Source organism: Bipolaris sorokiniana (assembly GCF_000338995.1).
Source record: "Bipolaris sorokiniana ND90Pr unplaced genomic scaffold COCSAscaffold_17, whole genome shotgun sequence".
In the NCBI taxonomy this organism is placed as follows: domain Eukaryota; kingdom Fungi; phylum Ascomycota; class Dothideomycetes; order Pleosporales; family Pleosporaceae; genus Bipolaris; species Bipolaris sorokiniana.
In genome coordinates, this window is record NW_006911911.1 from 100,007 (window position 1) to 127,134 (window position 27,128).

General features: G+C 51.3%; 8 protein-coding genes across 8 annotated transcripts; 4 read left to right on the forward strand and 4 right to left on the reverse strand.

Moving 5' to 3' along the window:
• Window positions 1–1,319: 1,319 nt before the first annotated feature.
• COCSADRAFT_255367 (uncharacterized protein) lies at window positions 1,320–2,012 on the reverse strand. The gene has a single exon (XM_007706747.1). The coding sequence runs from the start codon at window positions 1,917–1,919 to the stop codon at window positions 1,488–1,490; it is 432 nt and encodes a 143-aa protein (XP_007704937.1). The 5' UTR covers window positions 1,920–2,012; the 3' UTR covers window positions 1,320–1,487.
• Window positions 2,013–2,588: 576 nt separating this feature from the next.
• On the forward strand, window positions 2,589–3,328 carry COCSADRAFT_255374 (uncharacterized protein). The gene has a single exon (XM_007706748.1). The coding sequence runs from the start codon at window positions 2,766–2,768 to the stop codon at window positions 3,240–3,242; it is 477 nt and encodes a 158-aa protein (XP_007704938.1). The 5' UTR covers window positions 2,589–2,765; the 3' UTR covers window positions 3,243–3,328.
• Window positions 3,329–4,564: 1,236 nt separating this feature from the next.
• Window positions 4,565–8,418, forward strand: COCSADRAFT_127526 (uncharacterized protein). Its single transcript, XM_007706749.1, has 3 exons — window positions 4,565–5,062; window positions 5,446–5,589; window positions 5,652–8,418. The coding sequence occupies exons 1-3, from the start codon at window positions 4,807–4,809 to the stop codon at window positions 8,258–8,260; spliced, it is 3,009 nt and encodes a 1,002-aa protein (XP_007704939.1). The 5' UTR covers window positions 4,565–4,806; the 3' UTR covers window positions 8,261–8,418.
• A 7,696-nt stretch (window positions 8,419–16,114) lies between these two features.
• COCSADRAFT_152577 (uncharacterized protein) lies at window positions 16,115–18,180 on the reverse strand. The gene is made up of 4 exons (XM_007706750.1): window positions 17,640–18,180; window positions 17,328–17,583; window positions 16,685–17,272; window positions 16,115–16,631 (listed from the first exon to the last, which is right to left on the reverse strand). Exons 1-4 carry the CDS (start codon window positions 18,009–18,011, stop codon window positions 16,354–16,356), a joined length of 1,494 nt encoding a protein of 497 aa, XP_007704940.1. The 5' UTR covers window positions 18,012–18,180; the 3' UTR covers window positions 16,115–16,353.
• Window positions 18,181–18,370: 190 nt separating this feature from the next.
• On the reverse strand, window positions 18,371–20,834 carry COCSADRAFT_41031 (uncharacterized protein). The gene is made up of 8 exons (XM_007706645.1): window positions 20,542–20,834; window positions 20,379–20,453; window positions 20,249–20,279; window positions 20,033–20,088; window positions 19,894–19,924; window positions 19,063–19,834; window positions 18,779–19,010; window positions 18,371–18,724 (listed from the first exon to the last, which is right to left on the reverse strand). The coding sequence occupies exons 2-7, from the start codon at window positions 20,383–20,385 to the stop codon at window positions 18,780–18,782; spliced, it is 1,128 nt and encodes a 375-aa protein (XP_007704835.1). The 5' UTR covers window positions 20,386–20,453; window positions 20,542–20,834; the 3' UTR covers window positions 18,371–18,724; window position 18,779.
• Window positions 20,835–21,422: 588 nt separating this feature from the next.
• Window positions 21,423–22,360, forward strand: COCSADRAFT_255520 (uncharacterized protein). Its single transcript, XM_007706751.1, has 2 exons — window positions 21,423–21,956; window positions 22,009–22,360. The coding sequence occupies exons 1-2, from the start codon at window positions 21,558–21,560 to the stop codon at window positions 22,240–22,242; spliced, it is 633 nt and encodes a 210-aa protein (XP_007704941.1). The 5' UTR covers window positions 21,423–21,557; the 3' UTR covers window positions 22,243–22,360.
• Window positions 22,361–22,477: 117 nt separating this feature from the next.
• On the reverse strand, window positions 22,478–23,018 carry COCSADRAFT_101684 (uncharacterized protein; the record flags this gene model as incomplete). Its single annotated transcript, XM_007706752.1, has 2 exons — window positions 22,478–22,789; window positions 22,848–23,018. 2 exons carry the CDS (start codon window positions 23,016–23,018, stop codon window positions 22,478–22,480), a joined length of 483 nt encoding a protein of 160 aa, XP_007704942.1.
• A 178-nt stretch (window positions 23,019–23,196) lies between these two features.
• On the forward strand, window positions 23,197–27,100 carry COCSADRAFT_255534 (uncharacterized protein; the record flags this gene model as incomplete). The annotated part of the gene is made up of 2 exons (XM_007706753.1): window positions 23,197–23,420; window positions 23,478–27,100. Coding segments are annotated over 2 exons (3,743 nt in total), but the record flags the coding sequence as incomplete, so codon positions are not given.
• Between the last annotated feature and the right edge of the window lie 28 nt (window positions 27,101–27,128).

Sequence of the window (27,128 nt, forward strand, 5' to 3'; positions counted from 1 at the left end):
GGGGGGGGGGGCGGTTAGACAAAAAAGGAAAGATGGGAAGGGTTGATTGGCAGTGTAAAATATTAGTATGTGAAAGAGAAGGTATGGGATATTCGTATGTATGCATTGATATTTAGTTACTTGCCAAATAGGTACCAAGAGGATTTTTCAATGTGCTACACGATGCTTTAATGGGTCAAGAAAATATATTTTGTTTTTGTTTCATTTGTTTGGTTGCAAAGTTTTCTTTCATGAGTTGGGTAGGATAGATGTGCACATGGCAGTTTACTAGGTATTCAATGGAAATGGTAGTCTTAATTAGTAGTAGTACAGGATTCTGGAGAGAGAGCGAGAGACGGTGAGAGGAGCTGTAAGGTAAATGAACAGCGACTTCGAATTCTAAGAGTGTGCAATAAATAGTATCATGTGAGTGTTTTTATAGCGTATGGGGGAATGGTTGAGTGATGTGAAGTTTGTTATTTTTTCAATTTTGATTTATAATAGATGTATGTATTTCTTGTGCATAACATGTAAAATGATTTTATTATTCACAAAGTCCATATTACTTCTTAAGAGTGATTACAGGATGTAATGTGTAATTCACCAATGGCTAGTTTATAATTCCTAAAATGTCAAACTGTAATATCAATACAAGCCATTAATCACACAACCAATGTCACCCATCTTCTCAATCCTTCACCCCCCTCAATGCTCTCATCTACAAAATATCTGTGCTCTCATTCTAAACACGTACAAAGACGGCTCAGAAAAATCCTAAACAAAATCCAAGTCATGGTACACGAAACCCTCGGAGATGATACGGCAAGTGTAAACCTACCACACGAGATTTGGTCCTAGATTGTTACACTAAAATTACGTCAACCTTGTTGTCTGCACGGAGAACCCTATCACGCGTGGAAACCCCCTTTTTTTGTTTGTTTTGCACTCCGCTGGCGAGTAAAACGAGTGAAGGGAAAAAAGGGGATCATCGTACAAAGTTGAGAATGAAATTACGATGAGCAATGTGCTAGCCGAAGAACGCAGCTTACTATGCGCCACACACGGGACTTGGAGCGAGAAAAACCAATAAAGCCAAGAAAGGCCAGTTTTGTTTATACGAAGATAAAGGAGAATTAAAAGGAGTGCAAAAGTAATGGCAAATGATATCTTTCATGTTGAAAACTAGGCCAAGTGTTGCAAAAAGTAAACAACTACGGGCCAAGGTTGCACAGACGAGTATAATGGGAGACTGTGGTGGTACACGGTTGCTCCGCCCAGGCGCCTGTCCGCACAGAGCCATACTTGGCAGCGGAAGGACGACGATTGAGTGGTGACCGTGTACGCGGAGAAGTGTGCACGTGTGTCTCTCCAGATTTCTTGGCTAAAAAAGTTTTCCTTTCTAGCTTTCAGTGTCCGGCTGCAATGCCGAGGACTACCTAATCGGTAAAAGTATGGAGAAATGGAAGAATGCTGTCGAAAGCGGGGTTGAGATGCAAGCTGTTGCGTGATTATATTGCATGGTCAAAAGGCGGACGGATATATGGCAAAAAGGCAGTCATCATGGCAAGATCGGATGTATATGTGGGGGTCGATGACAGGTCAAAATCTGGGGAGTTGAGGGTTCGGATGAACCCGTGATGGTTGCCAAGAACAATATGGTGCAACCTCTGAAAATGCCGCACTAAAGTGTCAGCGGCTTGGACAAGCTGGGCACACTTTGGACAGAGTAGGAATGTATTTGACCATAGTAGCGGATGATGATAAGCCGGACGCGGAGCATAGTGCCCGGGCGGAGATGCGACGAGCACAGCGGACGGTGTTGGATTGTGCGGAGAGTGGGAGAGCCAGCGCCAAGAGCGATCTACGAGATCCGGCGCTGATGCAAACGACTGATCTGCTGCTTGGCAGGTATCGGAGCAGTCATTTTCAGGTGCGACCATGATAGATGATTTGAGTGGCTATACTCTGACGGGAGCAATGTGGTTGGGGATATGTCGCACTATGGTTATGCAAAGTTTTCTACCACGCCCAGGTGGTGGTAGCGTGAGTAATTGCACATGCTCCGATATCAATGCTCCTCACAGGTCCAGTTGGACTTGATTGGTGGGGGGCTTGGTATACATATGTTCAACGCAGGTGGACAGTGTTGAATTTGTCATTGAACATGGCAAGAGTGCATTTGGTTGAGTAGACGTCCGGTGTATGCAATCGCGACCAGGCCGCAGGAAGACATGAGTGAGGCGGGCTGGTGGAGCCCATCGTCCCTGCATGCGTCGGATGCAAGGGTTCGCGTGCCGTGAGCAGTTGGCGCGGCAGACATGGTTTGAAAAAAAAAAGCCATTGTTTAGTTGGGAGCAGGGACAGAGTTCGGAGGCTGGGAACGAAACAATGGCAGCCGCACATGAGCCTCAGGTAGATCAGCCGTGAAGGTCGGGAGTGCCTCACCGGAAGCGTATCACGAGGCTGGAGGGCTAACTAAGATGGAGTTGTGAAAGTTTCCCGAACATGTGTCGGTGTTTGAAACGCGGCGTACAACAATTGGCTTGGCATGTGGGTGCCGCAACGCACATGCTGCAGGTACGAAGGTATCGCGAAAAGACGTTGACGGTGGTGATCAGCGCAAGCGATGGGGCCGTCTGTCTCAGGACGAAGCACAGAGGGTCGTGGCCGTTAAAGCACATGGATGGTGACAGAGGGGCAGAGGACGATACTTCACAAACCTTGTAGCAATAGCATGTACAAACAATACAACAGACGAGATAACACACGACGTAAGGGTGCGTGCGATGAGCGCGGACCGACACCGGTGGGTGGGGCGCGTGGTGGGAGCGATTCAGAGGGCCAGTCGAGGGCGAGGGTTGGCGTCGGTAAAAACGATGAGTGATGGATGGGGTGGTAGGCGGAGGATGGTATGCAGTACGTGTTCGTACTCGCACACATGTGGGTTAGAGCGATTATTCCCGCACGGCGGTGAGGCTCACTCGCGTGCCGGCGAAGCATCGGCAGTGAGAGTGGCAGGAAGGCGCGTCACGTGCGTGGACGTGGCGGCTGCCGTGTTGGGAAGGCCATCCACGGTCTGGAAACCGGGGCAGACTCGCAGGCTCCCCAAGCCCTCGCAGGCATATTGGCATTGGCATTGGCGCAAAGGGCAGCAGCCGCGAGCACGACACAACGAGAACGGCCAGGCCAGGCTCTTTTGCAGCCAAAGCCCTGTGCGACGGAACCGTGTTTCAATTTCTCCACGGCACACGCTGGGCGTATAGTGTAGTGGAGCGAGTGCGGTTGGTGGTATTAGTCTGTCTGGCCATGATAACACAACTGCTAACGGTCACGACCGGGGGTGGTCAGGGTTGGCCGGGCGACGGCGTGACAGTAGGTGTGATTCGGCCGACATGGCTGGCCGTCTCAGCAGCGGTAGGGCTCGTTGAGACAGGGCCGATGCCCGAAGCAGGCCGTGGGGCGTGCTGGATCATGGAGAGGGAGGGGGAAGTCGGATATTGAGGCTCCATGGTGCTTGGTGGTGCGTGGGGCTGGAAGGCCGCTAGAAGAAAATTGTGAATGCAGCCAAAAGTCGCGCAGGCGTGGGGAGGGCTCGGGGGACCACAGCCAAGGGCCAAAGAAAAAATGCCTCGCAGCATTGAGCGGAGGTGAGGGGCGAGCCAAGGCGACAAGCATTGTCTACAGAGCGAGACGAAGCTTGGTGCTCGCTGCGAGTGCCAGTCAGTGGCGGCGAGTGGAGGAGGAGGTGGTGGTGCCTCTGGTGCTACTCGATGCTGGCCGGGCGTGGGTTGCAGTTGGCCAAACGTCATGGGGGCGCATCCCTGCCACGCCTGCACGCTTGTCGCGGAATGTCGCGCTATCTCCAGCTTAATCTCAGCAGCCGGCGACAGAGACGCGTTGAAGGAAACGAGACGAGCGAGGCTGGGTTAGCGAGCAGCAGACGATGCAGACACGGGCAGGGTAGGGCAAGGCAGGGCAGGCAATAGTACAGGGCAATGAGGGTGGCTGGGCGGATGGTTTTGTTCGGAGTAGTGGCTTGTAGCAAGTATTGGTGGTGGAGGGAGTAGTGGCAACAGGAGCGATAGTAGCAGTAGTTCTTAGCAGGAAGTAGCAACGGCAACAGCAGCAGCAGTGAAGGAAGGTGCTTGCCATTACTTCCTTCTCCCTGGCGGAACAAACCGGCCGTCCGTGGCAAACATTTGAAAAAAAAGGACTCACAGATGATGCAGTCATGCTGAAGGGAGTGGGATGATTGCAGTTATGGTAATCTTCACTCACTCATCCCATTCCTTCACCATCACTCACCTGCCTGCACCCACTCGCAGCCGCCCATGACGACGAGGCAAAAGCAGTCGGATAATCGCTTGTCAGCAGCGCGCGACGGCCACCCGCCCTCGGCCGGTCACTGCTGCACCGCCAAAACGGCCAATCTCTGCTGTTTGCGGCGCGCCGATGATGTAGCGTGCGGTGCACGGACCTAGAGTGCTGCAAAAATGCCCCCGGGCTGGTCGGCTCGAGCTATTCCCCAACCATGGCTAGTTTTATGACAATCATAAATCCCTCATAGCGGCCAAAGGTCGGTCCTTGCTGAGTTTTCCCTGGTTGATACGTGGGTGAGCTTCTCGCGCGCTACTTAACCAGAGCCGCGCCCGCCCTCTGAACACTTCTTCACAGAGAAGGCCCTGCTTGCGGTTCCCCTTTGCACAGCACTTTCGACCTGACCTCAATCCCTCCCAGTCAAGTCGCCCGGAAAGCCTTCTCTGTGCCTAGAGTTACCGGATATAATAATACATACGAGCAACACCCAATCCCTAATTCGACTCCGACATGGCGCCCAACGACGATGTTGAGCGCCCGCGGGCTAGCTCTGGCGCTGAGCGCCAGAAGTCCATCGTCTCCATGACCGAATTCGACGGCATGGACGAATATACAGCGCTCCAGAAGTACATCCTCTTCTACCGCGACGCAAAGGTCAACCCCCACGCCACGCCCACCGTCAAGGTCAAGAAGTGGTGGCAGTTCTGGAAGTCCGGTTCTACCACCGCTGCCCCCGTCGCCGACGCTGGCGCTGTTCCTGATGATTGTAAGTCTTCGATCACTCCTATCCCCCATAGCCCATTCCCTCTTCCCCACGCTCCAATTGCCCGCCTCGCGACCGCACATCCTCCACACACATACACCCGCGCACACACCACGCGCCTGCCACCTGCCTATTAAGACGGCTTGGCAATACTCATTCGCCATTTGTTGTCGTTGAGCAGCAGAGGCCGCAATGTGGTCGCTGGCGTTGTGTCATGGTCCAAGCTCAAGCTCGAGCTTCCTGCCCTGCTAGCTCAGCCCGTGGCGGCACAGCGCAGTGGAGAATCCATGCACGTCGACTCCACCAAACTATCCGCTACTGTCCTCACCAGCCGCGCCCTGCAAAACATGCGCAAAAAAGACACTTTTGCTAACATTGCCTCACAGTCCTCAACACTGAGCTTCGCACTGGTCTTTCCTCGCACGAGGTCGAGGAGCGTCGCAAGCGCTATGGCTTCAACGAAATCACCAGCGAGAAGACCAACCTTCTCAAGCAGTTCATTGGTTACTTCACCGGTCCTATTCTCTACGGTAAGCACCCTCCCCATCCTTGCGCAAACCTTGTTTTAGCGCAACTGCTAACGCCTAGCCAGTCATGGAGCTCGCTGCTCTTCTCGCCGCCGGTCTTCAGGACTGGATTGATTTCGGTGTCATTTGCGGTATCCTGTTGCTCAACGCCATTGTCGGTTGGTACCAGGAGAAGCAGGCTGCTGATGTCGTCGCATCGCTCAAGGGTGACATTGCCATGAAGGCAACTGTCGTTCGTGACAACCAACAACAAACCATTCTCGCCCGTGAACTCGTCCCCGGTGACATTGTCGTCGTCGAGGAAGGTCAGACCGTCCCTGGTGATGCCCGTCTTATCTGCAGCTACGACCACCCTGAAGACTTCGAATTGTACATGAAGCTCAAGGCTGAAGACAAGTTCCACGACGCTGACCCCGAAGACGAGAAGGATGATGATGTCGATGAGGAGAAGTTCGATGAGGAGAATCCTATCACCCAGGGCCACCCTCTCGTTGCCTGCGATCAATCGTCCATCACCGGAGAGTCTCTCGCTGTCGACAAGTACATGGGAGAGGTTGCCTACTACACCACTGGTTGCAAGCGCGGCAAGGCCTACGGTATCGTCATCACCACTGCTAAGCACTCTTTCGTCGGTCGCACTGCTACCCTCGTTCAGGGCGCTCAGGACCAGGGTCACTTCAAGGCTATCATGAACTCCATCGGAACGGCGCTTCTCGTCCTCGTGATGTTCTTCATCCTGCTCGCCTGGATTGGTGGTTTCTTCCGTCACATTCCTATTGCCACTGCCCGCGAGGGAACCGACAAGTCCGTCACTCTCCTCCACTACGCCCTCATCATGTTCATCGTCGGTGTCCCCGTCGGTCTTCCCGTCGTCACCACCACCACTCTCGCCGTCGGTGCTGCCTACCTTGCTGAGCAGAAGGCTATCGTCCAGAAGCTCACTGCCATCGAGTCGCTTGCTGGTGTCGATGTTCTCTGCTCTGACAAGACCGGTACTCTCACTGCCAACCAGCTTTCGCTCCGTGAGCCCTACGTCGCTGAGGGTCAGGATGTCAACTGGATGATGGCCGTCGCTGCCCTTGCCTCGTCCCACAACCTCAAGTCTCTCGACCCCATTGACAAGGTCACCATTCTCACCATCCGCCGCTACCCCAAGGCTCGTGAGATCCTCAACATGGGCTGGCGCACTGAGAAGTTCACTCCCTTCGACCCCGTCTCCAAGCGTATCACTGCCGTCTGCCACATGGGTGGTGACAAGTACGTCTGCGCCAAGGGTGCCCCCAAGGCCATTGTCAACCTCGCCAACTGCGATGAGATCACCGCTACCCTCTACAAGGAGAAGGCCGCTGAGTTCGCTCGCCGTGGTTTCCGCTCTCTCGGTGTCGCTTACCAGAAGAACGACGGTGACTGGATCCTTCTCGGTCTCATGTCCATGTTCGACCCCCCTCGTGAGGATACCGCCCAGACCATCGTTGAGGCTCAGCAGCTTGGTGTTCCCGTCAAGATGTTGACTGGTGACGCTATTGCCATCGCCAAGGAGACCTGCAAGATGCTTGCTCTCGGTACCAAGGTTTACAACTCTTCCAAGCTCATCAACGGCGGTCTTACTGGTACCACCCAGCACGACCTTGTCGAGCGTGCCGATGGTTTCGCTGAGGTTTTCCCCGAGCACAAGTACCAGGTCGTCGAAATGCTCCAGCAGCGTGGTCACTTGACTGCCATGACTGGTGACGGTGTCAACGATGCTCCTTCCCTTAAGAAGTCTGACTGTGGTATTGCCGTCGAGGGTTCCACCGAAGCTGCTCAGGCTGCCGCCGATATCGTCTTCCTTGCCCCTGGTCTGTCCACCATCGTTCTTGCCATCAAGACTGCCCGCCAGATTTTCCAGCGTATGAAGGCCTACATTCAGTACCGTATTGCTCTCTGTCTCCACTTGGAAGTCTACCTCGTCACCTCCATGATCATCCTCAACGAGACTATCCGCGCTGAACTCATCGTCTTCCTTGCCCTGTTCGCTGATTTGGCTACCGTCGCCGTCGCTTACGACAATGCCCACTCTGAGCAACGCCCCGTCGAGTGGCAGCTGCCCAAGATCTGGTTCATCTCCGTCATCCTCGGTCTCCTCCTCGCTCTCGCCACCTGGGTCGTCCGTGGTACCCTCTTCATCCCCAGCGGTGGTATCATCCAGAACTTTGGTGCTATCCAGCCCATTCTGTTCCTCGAGGTTGCCCTTACTGAGAACTGGCTCATCTTCGTCACTCGTGGCGGCAAGACTTTCCCCTCCTTCCAGCTGGTTGCCGCCATCTTGGGTGTCGATGCTCTCGCTACCATCTTCACTCTCTTCGGCTGGATGTCCGGTGCCCCCTACCAGACCAACCCCCCTACTATCAACTCCCGCTTCCGTGATGACGGATGGGTCGACATTGTTACCGTTGTCGTCGTCTGGGCCTACTCTATTGGTGTTACGATCATCATCGCCATTGTCTACTACATGCTTAACCGCATTGAGTGGCTCGACACTCTCGGCCGCAAGGACCGTAGCCGCAAGAACCCTGCCATTGAGAACATGATTGCTGCTCTCAGCAAGCTGTCTCTCGAGCACGGAACCGACAAGCACGGAACTACCCGTTATGTCCTTGCTCCCCGCGCTGTTGAGGAGGAGGATGACGACTAGATATGAGTCGATGTGTATTTGGATATTTGCTAGGGTCCGATGAGCCCACCTTCACGGAAAGGTTAATTTCTCATCACTGTACTTGCTAGTCTTCTCACGTATACCAAGAAGCATAATTTCATTGTCTGAACTTAACATTCCAAATGATCCATTCTGCTGTGCCATTTGTGACTTGTCTGTGATCCACTTCGTCTACAACTGTCTATCTTTTTTGTCTTTGACCACTATGTTTTGCAATGTATAATTATTTCCTGCGCAATCTAGACGAGAACCACCCCTTTGAGCCTAGATTTGCCAAATGACCCTAGTTTTGTATATAGCATATCAGGGTCGTCAAACTTTTCACTTAGCACTTGGCATTTCGGCAGGATTCCCGGATGAGTTACCCTGAAGCAGTCGCGAAGTCCAGCCATAGAGTACACTATAGTTGGCACCAAGGAATGCATGCACAAGTGACCACGCGCGGAATATACGATTCAATGACATATCGATGCAACGCATATGACATACGGGTAGGGTGTAGGTTTTCGTATTCGCAACGCGGGGTATTCAACAAGCTTGCTGCAAGCCACGGCGATGAAGTTGACCAATTGTGTCTGCGCGCCAACCTGGCTTCTGCATAGTCTGGAGTTAAACAGCTTACCCGCGCCTGTCACCATGATCAAAGATTGATGACAACGGCTTAGCGAATGATGTCGTGCAGCTATGAATGCAGCGTGTTGCGTCCCGATTGCCTCACTTCCTCGGGGCTGCACCCTCGGGGGCGCTTACTAGTAATGACGCCGTCAGTACACCTAGAACCACGACAGTAAAGCCATGTCTCGTGTTCTCGCCCGTCTCTCTGCCGACGATAACCATCTCATCTCCATTGGGTCGTTTACCATGCCCATTCAGTTTGCGCCACTTCTCAACAAAGATATAGCAGTAGCGATAATAAAGCAAGCTCAAATTGTAAGTAGAAAAAAAAGGAGAAAGCATGTCTCTGCACCCTGTTCGGGCAATCTACTAACACCACTATTCCCGACGATACCCACTTTCCCAACCCATATTTTCTTTCCCCACCCGGCTTTCCAATAGCGCGCCAAGTCATTTTCCGTTAGTCTAGATAACAACAAAACCCACGCAAATTGGCTTTCAAGGGAAGGGGACCCACCATCTCGATTTCCGATTCCATGTACCGAGGCGCCAAAACGTAAAACAGGGTTACTTGGCTGGTTTTTTTTTTCGATGGGTCTTGCCTTCCTTTACCCCTAATATGTAACATGGGAAGCCTTAATAAATTGTCACGCGAAAACCAAACCTCGAGCCGGGGTGTGCTGTTGAAACGAATATGAGAGGAGATATAGTAACTAGGTACGTATCGCGGCCGCATTAAGTACGTGCGCGCATCGGATATGGGTCCTGCCGCGAAAGCGAACAAGTGTTTGGTAAGGAGAGAGCAAATGAGAAAACTTACCTCGCCAACCCTCCGTCTTCGTTGTTGTCGGCGCATGCGCGCAACCCCAAGCAAAACGGTCGGGGAAATTGGGGAAACAAAGTTTACTTTAGCACTATGGAAATCTAAGGGTGCATATGCTAACAAAGAGAGACGACCATTTTTCGCAATCGCGAACAACGAAAAAGAGCCAAATCTTGCTCTTCGCTTGGCGATGCCTGCAGTAAACCGACAGCGCCAACACGGGGCTGAAAGCCGAGTTCGGGTAAGTATATCGCAATGGGGAGATGGGGAATTGGGGGGGGGGCGCGCGCATATGCGCATATGGATGGTTTGCCCATCCTGGCCACGAAATCCGCATCTCTAGTCACGTGTTCTTCTTGTGAATCGGCGGTTAAAAAAAGGATCTGTGCACTACCGCTCTTTTGTCGCGTGTGTTTGTTTATGTTTTGATGTTTATTACTATTACATAACTACCCTTTATTCGCTATGATCTGCCGCACGCGCGCGTATGCGGCATATGGGTCCATGCAGGGCTGTGGGAAATTGGTAGTATTGATCAAAGCGCAACGTAAGAAATGGTTGGTTATCAATGATACTAACTACTGACTACTGCTTTTTTCCCTTTTTGAATGGAGGGGAGGGGGCACATGCAAGCCTCTTTTCCCCCTGGGAAAGGAAAAAGGGCAAAAAAAATGGGGAATGGGAGCGATGAGGCGGACGGGGGGGGGACATGCAGCGCGGATGTGGGTTGCAGGTGGGTGACTAACAGCTATGCATGCGATGCGCGATCCACGTTGTGATTTTTCCTCTTGTTCTTCCTTGCACAACTTGGGGAGTGCGAGGGGATGTGGGTTTGTGGTACCACATATCACGAGGGTTTGCGCGATACGATGTACTCTCTGGCATGACGTTGGATCGGCTAATAAGCCGCGTTCTCTCTTTTGGCAGTCGTGCCTTTTACCCTTTTGCATCCTAACCCGCCTGCATTTCGGCCCTCCTTCGTTCAAACTCAATCCCACACCCAGCCAGTCAGTCAAACATCCAACCAACCAACCCAGCCCATGTCATGAATAGCCCCGCCCGCCCACCCGCCCGCTTGCTTCGCCCTGCCAGTCCCAACCCCCCATCCCATTCCCCAACCACCACATGTCGTAGGGGCCTGCGGATCGACCCGCGGAGTTGATAGTCCGAGTCGCAGTCGGTTTGATCAAGCCGCAGAAATTGATGTCATTACACTGATATGCTCCTATCGGCTATGCAACAACTCATTGCAACCAAAAAGTAAAATAAAAATAAAATCAATCACCCGGTGCTAAGACAAGATGGAGAAAGACAGGCGGTCTGTTAAACAATCCGTGCCTCGCTCGTGTTTCGGCTTTTTGGCGCAGATTCTCGCAACCAAAGACGTCATAGGGCCCCCCAAGCTGGTAGGTAGGTCCCGAGAAATGAATAACGTGTTCCCAGTTATTTACGGGAGCGGCTGAAAAAGCAAGTTGCAAGACCAGAGGCCAAAGGGAAGGCGAGAAAAAACTCGCCGAAACGGGCCGTTAAGGATGTCGGGTTTGCCCTTGTTGACGTCGGTGGTGGTAGGCTTGCCAAGATCTGCAACCGTTTTGTGACAGCTGGTTTGCCAACGAATGTGCGTGTCTCTAATTGTTAGCCGCGGTTGTTCTCGTAGTACTGTAACGCAAACGCTTCATAGCACTTATCGGTAACGGGCATCCGAGTATCCTGAGGCAAATTCAAGTCTCGTCTGATGCGTTGGTCGCTCCAGATGCAACGTTATTACGTCGTCGGTTTTTAATTCTCCGCACCCGTAGCTTGGGACAGGGTTCCTTTGTTTTTTTTTGTCAACCGCCCTGCCGCGTATACTTTGTCTCGCAACGATTACGTTTGCAGGCAGGGAAAACTGTGGCACGAAAAGCAAGAGTTTTACGTCTACTCGTAGGTCACATGGAACTGTAGTCCTGCTTGGCAAAGGAAGGTGAAACTGATCTTGCTGTCAAACCGCGTAATCTGAGCCATGGAACAAGGCTGGTAGTATACAGACTAGCCTTGTGCCAATCACATGCTTTACCAGAACCAAGCCGTTGTGGTGGCGAAACAGTAGTATAGTCTTTGCTTTATGCTGGTATCATAGTTACCAAGGTTTTAGACTTTGAAAAACAAATACCGGGTATGCAAGGGCATGGCTGAAGGAGGTGCAGATGTTACAAGAGATGCCAAGATAAAATGGACAGCATAATCGGCTTAGCATTAGGTATTGGTAGCCAATCGAAAAATGGAGAGATGCATGCATGTATTCCAGTATTCGTGATGATATGATTGGTATAACTAATCTAGTTTAATGTCAAGTGTAGTAATGTCTTTGTGTGAGAGACTTGTGTCCCATTGAAGAATCAAATAGCGTATCGATATTGAGTAATGAGTACAACAAATCTATGGTAAATATCATGGCAGAACAGTGGTACATGGGCTCGTGGATCGACCAGTCCATTCGAGTGTGCCTCGAGTGAAAAACAACGAAATGGATATACGCCTGCGTCGTTGTTGATTTCGATATTCACAACTTGTTCATTTTCATCGAGCACAAGTCAAATAGTCAGTCATAACAAAAGACAACCCTCCTATGTCGTCAGCGGATAAAATACCACATACGTCCAAGGCACAAAAATCCACCACAGTTCGCAACGCAGTAGTAAGCATAAACCCGTCCATCCTCCACAAGGCTGATACCCTGGACACAATAATACACCAATTATGCAAGGCCCACCTACCACAAAAGCATGCGGATCATTAGGTACATCGACCATACCTCTGTGGATCCCACGATCAGCATTTACCCTCGCAACGAACGGAAGGAAAGGGCGGCTCTAAAGGAATCATGCCATGTCACTCCTTCTCAGCAGCCACTCTAACCGGGCTTCTAGAATCTCAATTTACCGCGTAAACACGTGGAAATGCCGGTCATCCTTCGCAAATTAGCCGTGTTCTCGAAGGGACCAAAGGATGATCGCTACATCGTTCTGTCGTCGGTCTTCGCATATTACTCGGATACGAACGGAAGACTCGGCAAGCCACCAAGAGAAAATAAAAAGCCATTCTAGATTTCGTAGCTCGGGTTTATCCACATATAGTTTCGCGTTCGGGTCGGAGCATCGGGTTTTGGGCGATGCTAACGTCCCTTTTCTTTATTTCCGCGTCGCAGTATTGTCGGTGTTGGAGGCGCCCCGATTACTATTGATTGAATGCCGATGGGTGGGTGGTAGGCGTGATGGTAATTGCGTTGGCTTCCGGTTCGCTACCCAACAAATAAATCTAGTTCTGAGAGGAGAGTACTAGAGAGGAATGATGCCCAATGTGGCTAAATGCCTCATTTTTTCATGTTGGTCTGTCGTCATGTGCTTTTTTTGGGATTTTACCCATAGGTATTTTGCGGGAATTTTAGGCCAACCGAAAGCTTTGCAGAGAACCACCGAGCTCGTGTGAGCGTTTTCTTGTTCCGACCGCGGTGAGCAAGATCCGAAAGTGTTTATGCTTTCCTGGTATTGATCAGCTTCGGAGTTGCTTGAATCTGGAATACTGGGGCGTTCTCGCTTTGGCTGGTGAGGGATGTGTCCCACTGATTGTAGCGAGATCTGTCGGCATGGACTTTGCTGCATAACTGCGGTATTAACCATGAATAATGCTACGTATCAGCGGCTACGTTGGTTATGCGAGATTTAATGTAGTTTGTGAATCGCCTAAAGGTAATCCATCCAACGTCCGGTGAGTGAAATATCATAGTATCGGAAAAGTCCTCGAACTCTGGCTTCGCACCCATGATATGTCGGATAAGAAAAGCCTGGAAAAACCATTGGAAGGAGAAAAACCGAACCGAAAAGGTATCAAAGATGCAACATGCTTCTGCATTTGACAGCAGAGCAAAACATGTCCAAGTAGAAGTAACCTATCAAGTGAGCATGCGCGCATATCAACCTGCCTTTTCCTCAGCCTCAAGACTCCCCTTCATACCCAGTCCAAACGCACACTTCGCATCTCTCCCAAAAGCACCGCACATCTTCCCAGAATAAAATCTCATAACCCCTCGTGCGCGTACTCGGTCCAGCAGCCATAGAACACTCTCATCTCGTCCACTTCTGCGGACCAAACCACCATGCCCACTCAACAAACGCAATCATCATACCCCTACCGCAAAAAAGAACCCCAGAACTCACTCAAGAAAGCCACAAAAGTGAAAACTGCAAATGGGCAAAAGAGAGGTCCAGAAAATAGGCCTCAGGCAACAAATCAAGGTTTTGCGGTGGCTGTTCTACAGCCAAAGAAGCTATACAAGCGAGACGCCAGTCCACCAACGGGTTAAACTCCCCATCTCTCTCTCTTTTTTTTTCTTTTTACCCCTCAGGCTAGTGTCATGCAACATGTAACATAAATGGGTGGATAAGTGAACGAGTGTTCGGTATGACGTAGAGAGTGGGATTTCTTGGGTGGTGAGGAGGGGCTTAATCGTTTGTTACGAGAAAACGGGCCATGGTAAAAAAAAAAAAGTCCAGCAGTGCAAGTTTCCAAGTCTTCATTGCCATCCGATGTGTTTATCCATCCTGGTAGTCAATTGGTTTTTAGCTTGGTAGTAAGTGGTTCTTCGGTCTTTCGGAAGCAAGATGACAGGCACTACTTTATACTAGAATAGGCGGGTTAGTAGTAGCCTCTGTCGTGGGTGAGTCAAAAAAATCCTAACCTTGTTCAAACACAGCCACTGCACCAGATCCACTTTCTGCGCTTCTTCCTCGGAACTCCCCGCGTCTCTCCCCCACATATGCAGTGGCTTGCTGTTTCTGGTTACGTCCCGAAGGTGGGCTTCCCGAAGCCACTGATGCTTGATCGGTGGTACCTTACATTAGTTCGATGCTTAGGGCTTGTACGGGATGGCTTGTGGAGGGCCGAGATATTCACCGTAGACAACTTTTCATTTTCTTGTAGCCTGCTGTGATTATGAATAGGATATGACTATATTTAAACATCGGTAGGAGTAGACCGAAAGAAATAACCATGGACTCCTCACGCCCCACACTCGCACTGAATTCAAACTAATCCCGACGGCGTATTTTGCTTGAGCAGATACCCCTCTTTTATACATACCACAAAAGCCCCTCCGAGATGTAACCAGTCTTAATATCTACAACAGACTACTCGGTTAGTGCTATATCCTGAATGCTATCAGCACTCCAAAATATCAAGGGGCACCCCGCAATCGGTAGAGATGATAGCTGGCAAGTAATCGCTGGAATAGGATTGATTGAAGACGGTGGATTATCTGCGCCGAAAAGAAATACTAATTTATTTTTGTAATCTATCCACGTACTGCTACACCACAGTGTATATACGACCACCCCTCCCCAACCACCTTCGGTAACATTCCATCTGTCACTGACCTACCTTTTACTGATCTTAGCCTATATACACACTGTATATCTATCCGATCTACTCCCTCTTAAATGGAGCAGTGGTCCAATATAAGGGTTACCCAGACTACCCTTACCGGGAACTGTTTTCCCCACAAGCATCTTTGATATCATCACGTACTCAAAAACCTTGGGCGACACTCCAGCGATAACTCATAGCCGCATCTTCCAAGAGCCCATCTGATTTTATATGCCAACAGCGCCACACACACACAAATTGATCCATACAGTCTTCAAGTCTTGAAGTAAACAAAGATAGTATACTTTCCTCATCCAGCATACTCCGTCCTCGTATGCGACATCCCAGAAAGACTTGCTACTAAAATACGCCTAAGCTACCTCCATTTTCACAGTGCATAGCACTGGCGATCTAAGATGCAAGATCTTTTTTTTTTGCTTTGCTCATTCCCAGTCCGGCAGTGTGCCTCCTGAACCGCCACAAATCCGCGCTGAATCAGTGGATTCGGAAATAGTCTGAACATTGAAGTTTGCTTCTGTCTTGGCGACTATACCGCTATTGATCACTGATCCGGCAACGTTTCCATCTGCCTATAGACAGTTGCTAAGAGGATATCGGGTACGAAAGCGTGGACGTCCTGGTGCTGGTTGGCCATTACGTTCAGCTTTGTGATATTTGTTTTGACGGGGACAACAGGATACGGATGAACATCGGGAGGGATTGGATCAGTAGTTTCTGCTTGAATGGCAATCTCTGTGGGGTTAAGATGGAGAAAATAGTGCGCCAAGTGGTGAAATAGTTGAGTTGGATGTTAAGATTGTTGATTTGTGTGTTGATGAAGCAGGTGAAGAGGGTTGACAGGACATGTATGCAGATTAGAGTTGAATGTAGAGATTGATTTTTAATCCCTAGCTCATAAGGTGTTGGTTAGGAAACTCTCATGGTGATGGTGAAAACGCGTTGAGAGGACGATCATATAAGACGATAAGACTCGTCTTCATCATTACAACGTAGCCGCTTCGCCGATTGAGAATAACCGAATTCCGTTTTCTCATTTTCCAACCATATCTGTATACTAAAGTAATGAATACTTCAAAGTGACGACTGTCAAAAGTGCGAGGTAGCCAGCCAAGGTAGTATCGTACAGGACCACTTTGCCTCTCTATAATGATATTGGCTCCTACAATTGCATATGAAGGAGCTGTGAATTCCTCCTTTTATATTCCTAGAAACACTATGCATCTCCATTGTCATGTTTAGGTCTCGCACCACCTCTGACCTTGGCTGGAAGCAACGGCAACAATGCGTACAACCCAAATACTAAAGCAACCTGGGTAAGCCAAAATAGCTGGCCCCATAGGATGTTGTACTTGACACTGAGAGCGTATATACTAGTCGCCACGGCAGGAGCAACGGATCGAAGACCACACTGAAACGCAATTGCAATCGCGTTCAGTGTCCCAAGGGTCTCAGGCGAGGGTGAAATGTCGTTGAGTGCAAGCTGTACAGAGGCTAGTATGCGCATTAGTGACGAAGATCAGGTAAGTAGCATACGGGGTACTCACTGAATGCCATTGAAACTCCACAGAAAAATGCCAGCATCGGCGGTCCGGTAGCCCAGAAAAGGATAGTCTTGCCATATCGCAGAAAGACGTTGTAAATCGGAATAGAGACGAAAAGGATAGGCCAAGCTAGCGCGCATAGCCAGAGCAAACGACCAGTGCCGAAACGCTTGTGCAGTATCGGGAAGACTAGTAGTAGCCAAATAGCTTGAGACACCCCATTGAGTCCCGTGAATATGGCGATTAGACCTGATGAGAAGCCGAGGCCGCCCATATCCACAGGTGTATATTGGGCTAGTGGAAACACGGCGGTAAAAGTGTACGCCAGAAGCATCACATAATTGTAAATAAGAAGAACACGAGCGACACCGGGGTACTTGAGTAGTTCCCAAGTCGACATGCTGGGCTTCGAGTTCTTCGCATCACCATGAGTATGCAGCGTTTCCTTTACAAACAGCAGGGTGGAAATGGCGGCAGAAAAGCCAACTGCCGCAATGACAATGTTTGGCAACGCGTAAGGATAGTCGTGCCAGAACTGCACCTTGCCAAAAGTTGAGGGAAACTTGTCAGCTGGTCGCTCGAGTCCGCCACCTGTAGTCGTCTACTTAGCACATGATGAGCGTTTGCTGATCTCTGTGTCACTTACCAATCAGCGGGCCTATAAAGATGCCCATATTGTTGGAGAATGCAAAGAAGCTAAAGGCGCGAGCTTGTGTGTGTTTGGTGCTGTTCTCAGAGAGCATGGCACGGACAGTGACAACAGTACCAGCAAAGACGCCAGAGAAGCATCTGAACAACGCCAGCTGCCATATAGATTGACTTAGACCAAATAGTAACGTAGCAATGGTCATTCCAAACAACGATATAACCAGCACTGGCTTTCTCCCATACCGATCAGAAGCCTGGAAACTGGGTCAGCGGGATTATCCTCTTGAATTAACTAGTCACAATCACCTACCTTGCCCCATAGAATCATGACACACATCTGAGTTGCACTGAATAGACTTTCAATCAGCCCAGAATAGAAACCAACATCCTCCTTGTCGACACCGCCAACTCTCTCAATCATGAAATTGATATAAGGAATGATCGAGAAGAATGCAATAGGCCCTAAACACCCCCCGTAGCACAACAGAAGGACTTGCAATTTTGGAAGTGGGCGATGTTCATCCTGATTCCTGTTCTCAATATCTTCGTTCTCGTAGGGCTGGTCCGAAACATCTGAGCTCTCTACTATAGGCGCAGGTTCCACATATGACAAAAGGGGTGTGTTCTCGTCAGTAGTGTTAATGGACGGCGGTCTACTGCGTATGCTAGGTGGTGGTGACATGGTTCAAACGCGTGCCGAGTGCAGATAAAGCTTGGTAGACAGTCTAGTGGTTGGAAGAAGGCTGAATGATGCAGCGATGGTTCATACGATCCTATTCTAGAGCACGACAGGTTAGCACGTACGACAAGGCTTTGAGAAGAGAGCTTTGCGCAAGGCAGTAAGCTCACAGGCGGGGACCTACTGAATATGACAGGGCATACTTAAGCTCTTTGTGAAGCAACGCGTTGCTTGGTAATCGACTAATGGCTCGAAAAAGCTACATATCCCTGCTAGCGTCGCGATGAACATCAAAAGGCACCAAACCAAAACACTTCGGAATAGCTCCTGCCCATCTTGGGTAAACTATGTGCACAGAAAGACGTCAGACTTTTAATAGGCGGTCTCTACAGGCATGTCATGTCAAATGCGGCTGCTTTGGGAAATGTCATCATGCCCACAGACTCATCAGAGCACGTCACAAACATCACTTGAGCGTTACCCATCTGTAAGGGATACGAAAGTGTTCATAGGCTCTAAGCTACAACCTTAAGATCCGCACTACACTTCATGTGTGAGCCCAAGCTGCTCCATAACTCAAACACCCAATCATTGACTCGCTGTGCTATTTTGTGGACAACCGCCATGTGTGAAACCCAGGAATGACAGTGCGCCAAAACGCAGATGTCTCCGCCTGTAGGCTTGTCATGATCTCGAGAACCGTACGCAGGAACATGCTGGTAAGAAAGACGTTAATCGATGAAATTGTTCGAGGATGCGGTGATTCATACCTTAGAAGCACTTGCGGTGGACGATGGAGGGACCGCTCTCGTCGTACTCCTGCTTTGAGATCCACATCTGCTGGAAGGTGGAGAGCGAAGCAAGAATGGAACCACCGATCCAGACGGAGTACTTGCGCTCGGGAGGAGCGATGATCTTAACCTTCATCGAGGATGGGGCGAGGGCGGTGATTTCCTTCTGCATGCGGTCGGAGATACCGGGGTACATGGTGGTACCACCAGACTAGTTTCTTTGTTAGCCGCCTGTCATTGTGATTGTATGCAGTGTAACGTACCATGACAATGTTGCCGTACAGATCTTTCCTGACGTCGACATCGCACTTCATGATGGAGTTGAAAGTGGTGACGTGGATACCACCGCTTTCAAGACCCAAGACGGAAGGCTGGAAGAGAGCTTCAGGAGCACGGAAACGCTCGTTTCCAATGGTGATGACCTGACCGTCGGGAAGCTCGTACGACTTCTCCAAGCTGGACGACTGGCTGGCAGTTTGGATCTCCTGCTCGAAGTCGAGAGCGACGTAGCAGAGCTTCTCCTTGATGTCACGGACGATTTCTCGCTCGGCAGTGGTGGAGAAGGTGTAGCCGCGCTCAGCCAAGATCTTCATGAGGTAGTCGGTCAAGTCACGACCAGCCATGTCGACACGGGAGATGGCGTGGGGAAGGGCGAAACCCTCGTAGATGGGGACAACGTGAGTGACACCGTCACCGGAGTCGAGAACGATACCAGTGGTACGTCCAGAGGCGTACAGAGACAGGACGGCCTGAATAGAGACGTAGAAAGCGGGAGCATTGAAGGTCTCGAAAACAATCTGTGTCATCTTCTCACGGTTGGACTTGGGGTTGATGGGAGCCTCGGTGAGGAGGACGGGGTGCTCCTCAGGTGCGACACGCAGCTCGTTGTAGAAGGTGTGGTGCCAGATCTTCTCCATGTCATCCCAGTTGGTAACGACACCGTGCTCAATGGGGTATCGCAGAGTCAGGATACCACGCTTTGACTGTGCCTCATCACCGACATATGAGTCCTTTTGGCCCATACCAATCATGATACTGGCGTCTTTGTCAGCTTGTGTACGAGGGAGAGATGGACACGGGGAGGTTGGTCGTACCCATGGTGACGCGGTCGGCCGACAATGGAAGCTGCAAAGCTGTCAGAATCGAGTTTTCACACCATACTACACCCAGAGGCCACAGCGTGACGCTCTCGATGCAGCTGTTGAGGAACAAGCTGTGGATCGAGGTACTTACGGAAGACTGCTCGGGGCGCATCGTCACCGGCGAAACCGGCCTTGCACATACCCGAACTGTAGAATGTCAGCTCAAGTCCATCTGTGTAGCTGTAACCTCGCGCGCTGCTGTAGAGGTGGTGATGGGGGCTTTGGAGGGTGCTTGGGCGCTGGGCACAAGGGAAAGCCCCTCCACAGCAGGGATGGCAGGTGTTGGGTGTCTGGGATGCCAACTCACCCATTGTCGATGACGAGAGCTGCGACTTCCTCTGTAGGGGGAGAGGGATGTTAGCAGAGTTGATTGAGATAGATGCCACGGTCATTGGGGATGGGCATGGGGCAGGGAGGTAGGGGTTCAGGTTGCTTACCCTCCATGATGATTGACTGATTAGGGTGAGATTAGAGTAAACGTAGAGCTGTGAAAGGGTGTGGGTGTAGCGTCGCTGGAGCAATTGAGAGTTAGTAGAGGAAGCTGGGGGTGTAGCTACGGGGCCAGCAGCAGAGAGGACGCGGACAGTCGGGGGAGCTTACAAGTTCGGCGGCGGTGTTGAGGGTGAGGTTCTTGTGCGCGAGGCAAGAACTGGGTGTGCTAAATAAGCGGGTCGGCCTTGCCCAGATTTAGCGGGGTGGCAGGAGCACAGGAGCGAAGGAGAGCTTTGCACGAGCGGACTGATCCCAAAGGGGGATTGTGTATAATTCTAGTGACGGAGTGGCCAGCGTGGGCGAGCAGTACGGCGGCCAACTTATAGACAGCGCCCGTCAACTCTAGGCTGCACAATTGATGCTTTTGGAGGCGGGTAGCCGCCGTGAGCAGCACACGCAAGCCGTTCCGCCACAGCAAACGGGAGGTGTTGTCCACGCACGTCAACTGTACCAGACCGCCAGGCAGCGCTGCAAAGGGCTTGGCGCAGGGCGAGCATATCGACTCTCCACTACGCACTACGTGTTCTCGACGGCATTGTGCTGGTAATGCACGCCCGAGTTGGGCATGGCACACTCAGCAGCCCCCAGCCACCCAGCCAGCCTGCATTGCTGTAGTGTTGCCATTCTTCCGCCATCCGCCATCCGCCATCCGCGGCTTGCTCACCGCCAACTCGTCCTCTCGCCGCCCTCTCTCGCCCTGCCCCCCGCCTAGCCCCAATCCGGACGTCACGTGTAATGAGGGGTACGGTGGGTCGGCCCAGTCCGCCCACCTGCGTACCTGGCCAAACGAGCATACGCCGCCGCGCAGCCTCCTCTGTGGTCGTGCGTGCCATTGCATCACTGTAAATGCCCATTGTGACGCCAGACAGTTTTGCAAAGGCGCATCAAGGCATGGCAAGACAGAGCAAAGAGCCTTGCGACATGCGCAGCGCTGTGCAGGGGTGCTGCTCGACTGCTGCAGTCCATCGAAGGCGCCCGAAGCTGCTGGCCCCATCGCAACGCCCCCGGCGTGATCAGCGTCATATGTCCCGCCAAAATTATTTCAACACCATAGCCCACAGCCAAACCCCAGCCCTCCTCCACACAGACACTTCCCACCCAAATCCACACGCACATCCAACATCATGAACGACCCCGGACTAAACAACCTTCTCAAGTGGGGCATCCAAAACTCCGAAGCCTCGCGCACCGACGGAGCCGCTGCAGACCAGCGGCCCGGCCAGATCGATGTCGAGGCCCTACAACGTCTCGTCACTGGCATGTCAGGCCCATCAGATGCCCAGCTCATGCAAGAGAGCATGCAGGTCATCCAGAATGAGGAAGCAGAACTCGAGCACAGGACGACCGCATTCGACAACTTCGAGCAGCTCATCGAGAACCTGGACAATGCAAACAACATCGAGAGCTTGGGCCTGTGGATGCCACTCGTCGAACAACTAGAGAATAAAGAATCCGAACTGAGATTCTACGCTGCGTGGTGCTGCGGCACTGCTGTACAAAACAATATCAGGACGCAAGAGCGAGTAAGTGGACCTTGACGCATAACCCAATTTACACAATACTAATATGCTGTAGCTTCTTGTTGTCGGCGCTATTCCCACATTGGTTCGGATGGCCACTTCAGATGCCGACAAGAAAGTCCGCAAAAAGGCCATTTTTGCCCTGTCCTCGTCGGTCCGAAATTTCCAAGCGGGACTCGATGCCGCTCTGGAGCATGTGCCCGCCGAACTCAAACCTAAAGAAAAGCTAGATGCCAACGACATGGAATCGGTAGACTTGCTGATCAACAAGCTGCGCGACAATGTATAGTGTCTAAGTCGCGCATGCTTTGCATTGGGCGGCGTTGCGGAACTACAATTGGATTAGCATGGGAATGGCGCACATGTGGGACGACAGTTATGAGGCAGGAATATAAAGGATCATTACCAAGGACATACCCGGGTTTTGGCAGAGAAGCGATTTGCTTCGGGGATATCATAGAAATCATATCGAGCATTGTCAGGACTACTGGTCCAGACCAGAGCGGCTCAAAATATACGACACCTCATATTATTCCCAAGACCAGTCCAACCAGCTCACTGAACGCTCCTCTCCCAACCATACTCTTATCTAAACCCATGCCCAATACAACCATCCTTGACTCTCGTTCGTCGCGTTGCTTGATTGCGCTAGCAACTTGGGTTGCAAGCGTTTGCCCAAGTGTGTCAAGTTCTGGTATAGTACCGCCCAGTATAGTTGTAGCCGTTAGTTGGTGCATAGGCAAGAGGTCCGAATTTGGATCCTCCTCGTCGCGCTCGAAGTAGGAATCGGACGTGATCGAGGCATCCGTTGCAGTGATATCAAGCGGAACGTGTACCTGCATTGTTGTAGTTAGCGACTCTTGCTCTAGTATAGCATACCGTTTCTTTTTATACCCAATGTGCTAGTCGGCCTTGCTGCGTAACCGTGATGAGTATCTTGTCGGCAAAGCTGACGGCCGTTGCCGTCGTTTCTAACCCATTTATGGTCACAGTCGCTGTCTTGGTGTGTGCAGGATAAGCCGCTGGTGTCACGACGTAGTCGTCTGAATTGACTGCTGCTGGCATATCGCTATGATGTGTGTCGCGCTGAAGTGGGGTGATGGCGAGAAGAAGAGTCGGCCCACCTGAATGCGTCGTCTGTTACTGGCCGCGGGAGTGATGCGGAGAGTCGACGCTAGCGTCTGATCCCCGCCAAAATTATTTCGGGCGCATGCGAGCAGACTTCGCCGCCATCACCCGCCCAGCATGCCCAAGTTTGTGCCCCGGCAGCGAAAGCACAAGGTCATTGCCCGTCGCAAAAATGCTGCCGACCCAAGCAATGGCGTCAACGATGCGAATACGGCTGAGATATTGCCTGTTGAGCAGCAGGAACGTAATGCGAAGAAGGCAGCGCTGAAGGAAGAGCTTACGCGCGAAGCGCAAGGCAAAATGTCTAACAAAAAGAAAAAGCGCCTCGACAAATATATTGTATGTCACTTTGCGCCCCAGTTGCTTAGCATATACAAGCACGACTAACCCATCCAGGATACAAAACTCAAGAAAGAAGAAAGCCTCGAGCTGCTGAAAAAGCTTGCCGCCCAGAAAGTCGATACTACCTTATTCCAAAGTTCAAAGAAGCTTGGTCGAGGAGCGGATACAAAGAGAGAAGCTTTGAGGCGCGCGCTGGCCGAAAGTCGGGCTGGGATAAATGTGGACAAAAACCAGGAATTGCTACTGGAGGAGCGCGAAATCAGAGACATTGAGGATGACAGCTCAGACGAGGAAGAGCAGGTATCAGCATCTGTCTCGCACTCCGTACCCAAATCTACTGCGCGGCAGGCCGCAGCAAAACCAGCACATGAGAACGAGGTATCACGAGAACGCGCGCAGTCACCGTCGCCATCTGAGCCGGAAACCGACACCCGCAAACCCACGCCTGAGATTCCTGTGGTACCGCAACAGACAAACGGTCTATTCGGAAGTGGATTGAAGAGGCCTCTGGAAGTAGATGATTCAGGAAAGCCAGTAATACAAGTTCGAAAGCGTCGCAAGGGCCAGACTACAAAGCCAGTTGCAGTTGAAGAAGAAGTGGAATGGGAGGGTTTTAGTTCGGCCGAGGACAACGACAACCAAATGGAGGAAGACGACTCGGCGACCTCCAGCGCGGAGTCTGAAGATGAAGGCTTTGATTCCGAGGAAGGCGACTCTTCGGGATCAGAGCAAAGCGGATCAGAAGAGGATTCCGAAGACGAGAGCGATGAAAGCGACACCAGTCTGGATGAAGACAAGAAGCTTGCAAAGAAGGAAAGAACATCAGCTTTCAAGGCCTGGGCAACCCAGCAAAGAAACGAACAAGTAGGCTTCACTCCGACTAACCAACTATCTTTCGCGCCCACTCCAGCGAACTTCAAACCTCGAGCCCCTGAGCAAGATCCTCTGCCTCCCGAACTCGAAACGAAAACAAAGACTGATGCTACTCGCAAAGCATTCAGCGTGAACGTCGATCGATCGCCCGAAATACAAGAGTCAAGACTGCAGCTACCGATTGTGGCCGAAGAACAAAAGATCATGGAGGCGATACACAACAACGACGCAGTGGTAGTTTGGGGTTCCACTGGTAGCGGTAAAACTACTCAAGTGCCACAATTTCTGCTTGAGTCAGGCTACGGAGCAGCCGATGGGCCAACACCAGGCATGATCGGGGTCACTCAACCACGCCGTGTAGCCGCTGTCAGTATGGCAAAACGTGTTGGCGATGAGCTTGGGGATCAAGGTTCTAAAGTGGCATATCAGATTCGCTTTGATACAACCACAAGCGCCAAAACTGCTATCAAGTTCATGACTGATGGTGTCTTGCTAAGAGAGATAACTCAGGACTTCGTCTTGACAAAGTACTCCGCTATCGTCATTGATGAGGCCCACGAGCGTAGCGTCAACACCGACATTCTCATCGGAATGCTCAGCAGAATAGTTGATCTCCGAGCTCAGATGGTGAAAGATGACCCCAAAAACAAGCCCCTGAAACTGATCATTATGTCGGCTACTCTGCGCATATCAGATTTCACAGAAAACAAGCGCTTGTTTAGAAGCGAGCCTCCACCGCTCATCAAGGCCGAAGGTCGCCAATATACCGTCGTGAACCACTTCGCGCGTCGCACTCAACGAGACTACGTCGAGGAAATGTACCGAAAAGTGTGTAGGGGGCACCGAAAGCTGCCCAAGGGCGGTATGCTCGTCTTTCTTACCGGTCAAAACGAGATTTCGCAGTTAGCGAAGCAATTGAAGCAAGCCTTCCCATCTACTCAAGGCAAAGAGATCAAAGCTGGCAAGGTTGTTGTTTCTCCAGCAGAAACACCGCTGGAAGTCGAGGACATTGAATTGGGCGCACCGACCAAGTTCACAGACTACGAAGACGATGACGGTTCAGACTCTGAAGGTTCAATAATAATGGGGCTTGACGACGAGGATGACAAAGAATTCGAGATTGAAGATGAGAAGCCCGAAGAAACCGTCATGAATGTGCACGTTCTACCGCTTTATTCACAGTTGCCTACTAACCAGCAGCTGCGTGTCTTCGAATCACCTCCAGATGGCTCTCGTCTCATCGTTCTCGCCACAAACGTTGCCGAGACCAGTTTGACAATACCCGGTATCCGCTATGTCTTCGACTGTGGAAGAGCAAAAGAAAAGAAGTATGATCCCGTTACAGGCGTGCAGAGCTTCGAGGTTGGTTGGATCAGTAAAGCTAGTGCAAACCAGCGTTCTGGTCGTGCGGGTCGTACTGGACCTGGTCACTGTTACCGCTTGTACTCCTCCGCGGTATTCGAGCGTGATTTTGAAGAGTATGCTGTGCCGGAAATATCAAGAACACCGCTAGAGGGTGTGGTGCTACAGCTGAAAAGCATGGGTGCTCCTGTCGTCAACTTCCCGTTCCCAACACCACCGGATCGTGGAAGCCTACAAAAGGCAGAGAACCTACTTTCATACCTGGGCGCACTTTCTATCGACGGAAAAGTCACCAAGCTTGGCCATGAGCTTTCTTTGTATCCCCTCAACCCACGGTTCGCGCGTATGGTTGCGATGGGTGTTGCGCAGAACCTTGTAGCCGAGACTATCGCATTGGTGGCCGCCTTGTCAGTACCAGAACTCATTATACCAGAGAACAAACTCGGACTGCGGGAACCAACCAAGGATCCTGATACCACTCGCACTGAGCAAGACAACATTGAAGCCGAAGAACGCTCACAACTACGGAAAGCCTACAACGCGGCACAAGCGAAGATGAGCATCAACGCGAAGCAAAGCGACTGCATCAAGCTCAGCAACGCAATCTGTGCCTACGCATATGAGCCCAACTCGCAAAGATTCTGCGAAGATATGTTCCTCAACGCAAAAGCCATGAACGAAGCCAGTCAACTCCGGCACCAACTCACCAACATCGTCCGCGCCCACCGACCCACAGCAATCGGCGGCTACGAAGCCAAACTCCCAGCCCCATCCGAACGCAACATCAACATCCTTACCCAAATCTGCGCAGCCGGCTTCATTGACCAAATCGCCATGCGTGCCGACCTCGCCCCCGTCCCCCCCGATCTACCCAGGAAACCAAAGACCGCCATCGATGTCCCCTACGTAACCCTCTTCTCCTCGCAAACCGAGCGCTCCGACAATGACGATCCCCAGTCCAAATATGTCTTCCTGCACCCCTCCTCCATCCTTGCGCGCACACCGCCAGCCAAAATGCCGGGCTACATCATCTACTCGCACCTTCAGCGCGCGGCGACATCCACTGTCCACGGCAGCAAAACACCAAAGACGCGAATGCATCCCCTGACGCCCGTGACGAGGCCGCAGATTATTAATATTGCGCTCAACACGCCTTTGTTGCAGGCGAGTAAGCCCAAGGGGAAGATTGTAGAGCTGTCAAAGGAGAGGCGCGAGTGCGAGGTTGAGATGAGTCTTGTGGGGGAGAAGGGAACGCAGGGGTGGGGTTTGGGGATTAGGAAGGTTGTTCAGAAGAAGGAGGGGAATGGGCGGTATGTTATTGAGCGGATAGTTGGGTGAGCGATGTTAAGTGGGATATGTTGTGATAAGTATGTGATTTAGATTAGTCCGGTTGGACTACGCGTGCGGATCAGGTCTTAAGAGTTTTTGATTGTTCTGTTTGTGGATACAGCGATGGTACACGGTGTTGTG